Raw genomic sequence first — 8,343 nt, 5'->3', positions numbered from 1 at the left:
ACCGACAATCAGGGGAGCGACGACGCCCCCTTCTGCTTCATCTACACCACCATGTTCAAGAAGGTCAAGCTTCGGTTTCCCTTTACAAGGTTTGAGAGGGAGCTCCTAACCGAGCTCGACATAGCCCCCACCCAGCTCCATCCCAACAGCTGGGCGTTCGTGCGGGCTTACCAGATCCTCTGCGCACACTTAGGACATCCGGCCTCGGTGGATGTGTTCCTCTACTTATTCGAGGCGAAGGACCCGGGTGGTCGTCTATGGGTCAGCCTCAATGGGATCGCCGGGAGGTCCATTCTTTCTATCTTCCAGCAATCCTATAAGGATTGGAAGGGGAAGTTCGTGCGTGTATGCTGCAACGATCAAGACCCTTCCCTTCTCGACGGGTTCCCCTTGTATTGGGTGAACAAAGGGAAGAAGGAGCTGAGCTTCAGGAAGGGTAGGGAGCCAGAAAAGATGGGGGAGCTCGACAAGGACTTGTGCGGCTTCTAGAAGCTCAGCCTCTTCCGGTGTGACCCTATCGACTGTCTCCATCGTTTCCTTCGAGTTCTATGAAAGCCAATTGGACTTTCACATAGGTTTGCCCTTAAGCCTTCAAGTTTCCCTAGTTTGACTTTGCATTTTCTCATTCCTACTTTGATGTTGCTGTTCTACTTCGCATATGGTTTCAAACTCCTTCATGCATTATTACCTGTCAATTCTCTGTGCTAGTTGATAACTGTTGGCCCCCTTTGCAGATACGATGCTGGGACAAGATAGGATGGCTGAGCTACGCGCCATAGCTAGGTCCCATAAGCTTGCGGCGGGCTCTCAAACGATCCTGACTTCTGTTGTGGAGATCGCCGCCGCCCAGGGCCAATCCCCACCAGTTGGTCCACTCGCTGCTGCCGCTCTTCCAGCTCCCCAACGCAAAAAACTACCTCTTAAGAAGGCCAAAAGGAAAGCCCCCAGGGCAGTATCTGACGAAGAGGCGGATGAAAGCACTGAGAACGGGCTAATCTACAAAAGGACAAGGGTGGCGGTGACCGAGCCCCCAACAATTGAGAGCGCCGCTCCAAACTTCATCGAGAACCCCCCCAGCGCCTCCACACCATTCGAGTTCGCTGGGGATGTTCTCGTTTCAAACGCTTCAGTTGCTGAGGCCGCTCCTGAGCAACTTGCTGATACGCAAGCCTCCTCACAAGCTGCCGAGAAGCTTCCTGCCTCACCACCACGCCTGGAAGCTCCCCCCATCGTCCAACCTTGCGAGGGTGGTGGTGAACACCAACCTTCGCCTCCACCAGCAACCTTAGGCCTCCCAGCTGCTCTTCAAGAATCTTTGAAGTCCTTCACCGTGCGCCTAAGTGCCATGGTTGACAATTGTCTTCCCCAAATCGTCGGCGAAGGGCTCAAAGACTCCTTGGAGAAGTTTGAGCTCGACAACCGGATCAACCAGGAGGTGGCAAGCACCACGAAAGCTGAAGCCAAAAAAACCAAGTGCGATATGATGATGCAAGGCTTGGAGTTTTCGCGAGTTGAAAACGCCCTCAAGAACGAGCTCCAGAGCGTGCGACAAGACAACAAAGAGCTGCACAAGAAGCTTCATGACAAACTCCAAGACGCCGTCGAGCTGGAGAGTAAGATCGTCCCTCTGAGGGAAAAAATTGCCGCGCTGGAGGAGGCAAAGAAGACTGACGCTCAGAAGATGGCCAACCTGAAGAAGACGTTAATCGAGAGAGAGACCCTTCTAGGAAAGGTTGAGCAAGATCGGGATAAGGCTTCCCAGGAACTTAGTGAAACTGCTGCTGAGCTTGCTCGAGTTCGCGAGGAGAACAGCGGGCTCAAGAAGAAGGCCAACGAGCTCGAGCTTGAAGTCACCCAGGTTCGTGAAGAGAACAGTGGGTTCAAGACGAAGATCGACGAGCTTCATACTTGAGGCTGCCCAGGTTCTAACTTCTGGCTTTGGCGCTGCTTTGGAGCAGTTTGCTTGCAAATATCCTGACCTCGATCTTTCTGAGTTCTCAGTGTACAACGAGGTGGTGGACGGCAAGATCGTGCCCCCGATTGACTTATCTCCTTGAAAACTCTTATGCTTTACCTTGTTCTGTAATAATTTTCATTTTGTTCGAACTGTTCGATGCTCATGTGCACATATATGCATATATATATATATAATCTTCCAATTTATCTGCTGCACAATCAACTGGTTTAACTAACATAACTGGCGAAACTTACTCAACTGCATGAACTCAACAATACTTGAACTTAACCGTCCACATACCGCTTCTAACTCGAGCAAATTGCTAAACTTATAACAAACTTAGCGAGCTGTTAACTCAAAGTAAATTTGAGCAGCTATCAACTCTTCGGCAATGACATTCAATAAAACTTGTGAACTTAAGGTAACAAACCTTAACGTAAAATCACTTATTAGGCAGCAGGTTTTAACTCAAACTAGTATTAAAATACAGTTTACCTGATCTGCCAAGTGAAGTGCCCCCTACTTCTGTCATCGCCTGGAACTCTTCTGATCTGGCACTCGCCGTACAACCCCTTCACTGTCTCAACCTTCACGCCATAGGGTTTCAGCGATATTACCTTTCTTCTTTGCATAACTTGATCACTGTTCCCTCATCTAGGGGCAAAGGCGCCTTTCGGATCCTTCTCTACCTCCCTGAGTTTAGAACAATGATCTGGATAGTGAGGTGTTCTCTTCGAACCTACCTCTATTATCCTTTATGCTTTCTAACACTACACTAACTACTAAGCCACCCCCAATGGGCCTCCATGTAGCATGTACAAGGTCTTCTCCCTCCCATCCGTTGCTTGACCCAATTGTGCGTGAAGATGCTTGGCCATGGACCTAGTGATAGGTCCTAGACGGTCTAGGCTTCCTCCTAGACGCTCCTTTTGTAGCCGCCCCTCATCTTGTGCTAGACGCTCTCCTCTTGAGTCTAGACGCTCTCCACATGGCTCTAGACGGTCTAGTCTTGGATCTTAGCTTCCATGGTGTGGTGAGCTTGGCCCTCCTCCATCATCCCCTCCCCCTTGGAAAGGATTTGTCCTCAAATCCAGCTCGTCCTCGTCGTCATTGGTACCTACAAATGGAGAAAGAGAAATTACATTAAAAGTATCATGTACTCCATATTCAAGAGGTAGGTCCATTTGTATGCATTGTTATTGACTCTCTTGAGGATATGAAAGGGTCCATCACCTCGGGGACTTAGTTTGGACTTCCTTTGAGTTGGAAATCGATCTTTGCGAAGGTGAAGCCAAACTAAGTCTCCTTCCTCAAAAATTATTTCTTTCTTCCCTTTATTGTTGTATTTTGTGTACTTCTCATTTTGTTGTTGTATTTGGATTTTAATCTTCTCATGCATTTTCTTCACAAAATCGGCTTTGATTAGTCCTTCCTTATGCACAAATTCTTGTGGATTAGGAAGAGGTAACAAATCCATAGGTGTGAGAGGATTAAATCCATGTACTACTTCAAAAGGAGAAGCATTAGTAGTCTTGTGAACTACTCGATTATAAGCAAACTCAATGTGGGGAAGATACTCATCCCAAGATTTATGGTTTCCTTTCATGATAGCCCTAAGCATAGTCCCAAGAGATCGGTTGACTGCTTCAGTTTGGCCATCCGTTTGAGGATGACAAGAAGTTGAAAATTGTAGTCTTGTTCCACGTTTGCCCCAAAGAGTTTTCCAAAAGTGGCTTATGAACTTGGGATCTCTATCGGATACTATACTTCTAGGGAGACCATGAAGTCTCACCACTTCTCTAAAGAAGAGTCTAGAAATATTTTGAGCATCATCTACTTTGTGGAAAGGAATAAAATGGAACATTTTGCTAAAACGATCCACTACCACAAAAATAGAATCATGGCCTCTTGCAGTCCTAGGGAGTCCTAAAATGAAGTCCATGCTAATGTCTTCCCAAGGAGCATTTGCAATCGGCAAGGGAGTGTAGAGTCCATGAGGCATTGTTCTAGACTTGGCTTTTAAACATGATATGCATCTAGAATAATGTCTTTGGACATCTTTCCTCATGTGTGGCCAACAAAATTTTGCTTTCAAAATGTCTAGAGTTTTATCAACTCCAAAATGGCCCATGCGTCCCCCCTCATGTGATTCCTTGACAAGGAGTTTCCTATGTGTGCCTTGGGGAATGCAAAGTTTTCCTTCTTTAAAAAGATATCCCTCGGCCACATAGTAACCTCCTTGCACTCTATGTTGACATTGGGCATAGATGGATGAAAATTCTTGATCCTCTTGGTAAAGTTCTCTTATGTGATCATATCCAAGAATTTGGGCACCCAATTTTGAAAAGAGTGTATGCCGCCTTGAAAGAGCATCGACCACTATATTGGTGCTTCCTTTCTTGTATTTGATTACATAAGGAAATTGTTCAAGAAACTCCATCCATTTAGCATGTCTCTTGTTGAGCTTGTGTTGGCCCTTTAAATATTTTAAAGACTCGTGATCACTATGGATGACAAATTCTTTGGACACAAGGTAGTGTTCCCAAGTCTTTAGGGCTTGCACAAGAGCATAGAGCTCTTTGTCATAGGTGGGATAGTTGAGGGTGGCACCATGGAATTTTTCACTAAAATACGCAATGGGGTGTCCACCTTGCAACAATACCGATGCATCACATTCTATCTCAAAAGTTTTGGAAAATTTTGGAAGAGATGGAATTGGTGCATTGGTGAGTTGAGCTTTTAGCCTTTGGAAGGCTTGCTCATGCCTATCATTCCAACAAAATGCAACATCTTTTTTAATAAGATCATTCAAAGGGGAAGCTAGGCTTGAAAAATTAGGCATAAACCTTCTATAGAAGCTAGCTAACCCATGAAAACTCCTTACATCACTTACATTTTGTGGAGTGGGCCACTCTCGGATGGCTTTGATTTTCTCGGGGTCAACATGCACCCCCTTTTGGTTAACTATGAAACCTAAGAAAACTACAATATCTACACAGAAGGTGCACTTATCCCTATTGGCAAAAGACTATTTTTCCTAAGCACTAGAAGAACTTCCCTAAGGTGTCTTAGATGGTCTTCTAGGGTCTTACTATACACTAGGATATCATCAAAATAAACTACTACATATTTACCTATGCAATCTCTCAAGGTATGATTCATGAGCCTCATGAATGTACTAGGGGCATTAGTGAGCCCAAAGGGCATCACCAACCACTCATATAATCCAAACTTGGTCTTAAAAGCGGTTTTCCACTCATCACCCTCTTTGATTCTAATTTGGTGATATCCACTTTTAAGGTCAATTTTAGAGAATATGGTTGACCCATGTAGTTCATCACTCATTTCATCAAGCCTTGGGATTGGATGCCTATACCTGATGGTGATGTTGTTGATTGCTCGACAATCACAACACATGCGCCATTTTCCATCTTTTTTGGGCACCAACAAAACAGGTACAGCACAAGGGCTTAGGCTCTTTTGAACCCAACCCTTCTCCAACAAGTCTTGAACTTGTGACTCTATCTCCTTGTTTTCCTCGAGGTTTGTTCTATAAGCGGGCCTATTTGGTAGGCTTGCCCCTGGAATGAAGTCAATTTGATGTTCTATACCTCTAATGGGAGGGAGTCCAATGGGTCCCTCATTAGAGAATATATCTTCAAATTCACTTAAAAGTTTTTCTATTTGAGGAGGTAGACTCATGAGTTCATTACTTATGGCAGTGCATGTAAGTGTTCCTTTACAAAAGACTAGGCCTGGTTGTTCAACAAGAAGCAAATTTTCCAAAACGTTTTCAAAAGGCTTTTCTTGTTGAGCAACCTTGTGGGAAGGAACAGTCTTCTCCCACGCCTTCCTATCCCTAAGGATTTTCTCTTTTTCTAGCACTCTTTTTTTTTTCCCTCATCCCTCTTATGTTTCATTTGTATTTGGTCTTTCACCACTTGAGAATGTGGTAAAGGACTAAGTACAAATTTCTTATGCTTGTGGGTGAAGGAAATCTCGTTAGTGAGACCATCATGCAAGGTTTTCTTGTCAAATTGCCATGGTCTCCCTAATAAGATGTGGCAAGCTTCCATAGGCACTACATCACATAAAACTTTGTCTTTGTAGTTCCCTATGGAAAACTTGATTTCCACTTGCTTATCTACACTTAATTCCCCATTTTCATTAATCCATTGCAATTTGTAAGGTTTTGGGTGAGGAACTACTTGTAGATTAAGCTTTTCCAGCATTCTAGCACTACAACAATTACAACTAGATCCACTATCCACAATGAGGGAACATATGTTTTCTAAAACATTGCATCTTGTATTAAATATGTTCTCCCATTGTGTTTCTATGGATGTGGTAGGGTGATTGTTGAGGGTTCTCCTAATCATTAGCAATTCTCCTCTAGTGGAGCTACCCTCTCATCCTCTCCCCCTTCCTCTCTCTCACTAGGCTCATCCTCGCCACTAGTGTATTCATCTACACCCTTTAAAAATAAAGTCCTTTGGTTTGGGCATTGTGCTTGCACATGCCCTCTTCCATAGAACTTAAAACACTTAACATCTCTAGCTCGGATGGGTGGGGTGGAGGTTTCTTTGGTTAAGGGTTTGGTAGGTTCTTTTTGTTTTTCTCTTGATGTGCTACCCTCCCTTCTATATTCTTTCTTGGGATAAAAGCTAGAGTAGGAACTCACCCTTTGACTTGAAGTTTTGCGCAAGATTTGTTGTTCAACTTTAATGCAAAGTTGAACCAAGTCATTCAAGTCTTGGTAGGGAAGGAGTTCTACCCTATCTCTTATCTCAAGTGAAAGGCCACTAATGAACCTAGCTATGGTTGTGTACTCCTCTTCCCTAATGGATGCTCTCATCATGTAGAGCTCCATTTTCTGCCTATACTCTTCCACACTCATGTTCTTTTGTTGGAGTCTTCGGAGCTTGTCCATCAACTCCCTATGGTAGTAGGAAGGTATGTGGCGACGTCTTAGGGCTCCCCTAAGGTCATTCCAATACGTAATGGGAGGTTCCCTATGAAGATGTCTTTCTCTTTCGAGAGAGGTCCACCAATAGATGGCGTTCCCTTGGAAGCTAAGGGCGGCTAGGGGTACCTTGCGTTCTTCACTCACCCTATGGCAAGCAAAGAGTTGTCCTACTTTCATCTCTCAATCTAGGTAGATTTCTACATTCTCCTTACCATGGAAGGGAGGTAGGTCTACTCTAACTTCCCTTTGCCCCTCTTGCTCCCTTTGCCTATTTTTTCTAGGGGGTGGTTGGTAATAGTCATTGATTCTAAGGCTCCCCTAGAGACTCATTAGAATGGGATGCATGAGTATGAGATTTTTTTTGATTTTGGTGACTTCTCTTCTTGGGCTTTAGTCAACTCATTAATTTTAGTCTCATTCTCCAATTGTCTAAATGAAATCATTTGCACAGCTTGTGAAACTTCTTTCAAAAGAGTTTTTATAGATTTTACTTCACTTTCAATAGACTTTGCAGAATGAGAAGAAGAAGACATGACTAAAGCTTTGTGTGTAGAAGTATTTTACCTTGAGAAAATTTAGGGAAGTCAAAGAAGGTAGTCTTCCAGGTAAGGGAGGTGAGTCACAATGGACTACTTAAATACCAAGCCTTGCCTTAGCCAAAGACTATCCCTCAATGTCTTCACACAAAGCTTTCTCTTAGTAAACCACTTAAAACAGAATTAGGTCGGAGAAATCAGATTTTAATGCAAGAAAACAATGCAAACTAGCTAATTAACCAAGCAAGAATTAACAAAGCTTAAACAAAGCAACACAATTGAAAAGCGTAACTAATTAAGCAAAGAGATGCAATTAAAACAATTAACAATTGCTAAACTAGATAATTCTACACTAGTCGGCCCTAGGTGAGGCTTCTTGGACACTTGGAGCCCTTGAAGACACACTCACCGTCTACTCACGTAATTAAAGAAGTAATTAACAAAAGTTAAGTTGCAAAGAAAATAAAGAAAACTCCCTTTGTTGATCTTTTTTTTTTGCTATTGGCACTTCCTTGGTTGTCTTTTTTTTGTTGGGCCTTCCAATGTTTGTGTTGTTTTTGGTAGGTATTTGTTTTCTGCCCTTGCCTTTGTTCCTCTTAGAATTAGGGAATTAATTCTCCAATCCAGCACCTATCAAGCAAACTATACCTCACTCAAGTCAAATTTGCACTCAAATAAGCACCAATTGAGAATCAATCCACCACCAAATTTAGAGGCCAAAGAATTAAAGCAAGAAACAAATTAATTGGAAAAACAGTACCACACAAATGGAATTAAATTGTGACAACTAAAAAGAGTTCCAAAGAAATATTAGACAAGCAAATAAAGGTACTCAAAGAAAGGTAGGCACACAAAATGGATCCTAAGAATAGCACTAGAATTGA

The 8,343-nt window shown here is 43.3% G+C and overlaps 1 protein-coding gene across 1 annotated transcript; it reads left to right on the top strand.

Annotated features, from left to right (window-relative positions):
• Positions 1-739: 739 nt before the first annotated feature.
• On the top strand, positions 740-1,912 carry LOC137815986 (uncharacterized). The gene has a single exon (XM_068619095.1). The coding sequence runs from the start codon at positions 740-742 to the stop codon at positions 1,910-1,912; it is 1,173 nt and encodes a 390-aa protein (XP_068475196.1).
• The last annotated feature ends 6,431 nt before the right edge of the window (positions 1,913-8,343 follow it).

This window comes from Phaseolus vulgaris, chromosome 10, assembly GCF_000499845.2.
Source record: "Phaseolus vulgaris cultivar G19833 chromosome 10, P. vulgaris v2.0, whole genome shotgun sequence".
NCBI classification, from domain to species: Eukaryota; Viridiplantae; Streptophyta; class Magnoliopsida; order Fabales; family Fabaceae; genus Phaseolus; species Phaseolus vulgaris.
The sequence above is the reverse complement of the archived record's forward strand: the minus strand, read 5'-3'. Positions and strand labels throughout refer to the sequence as shown.

Excerpts from the sequence above, each read along its gene's own strand:
- LOC137815986 (XM_068619095.1), top strand. The coding sequence starts at position 740 with ATGCTGGGACAAGATAGGATGGCTGAGCTACGCGCCATAGCTAGGTCC.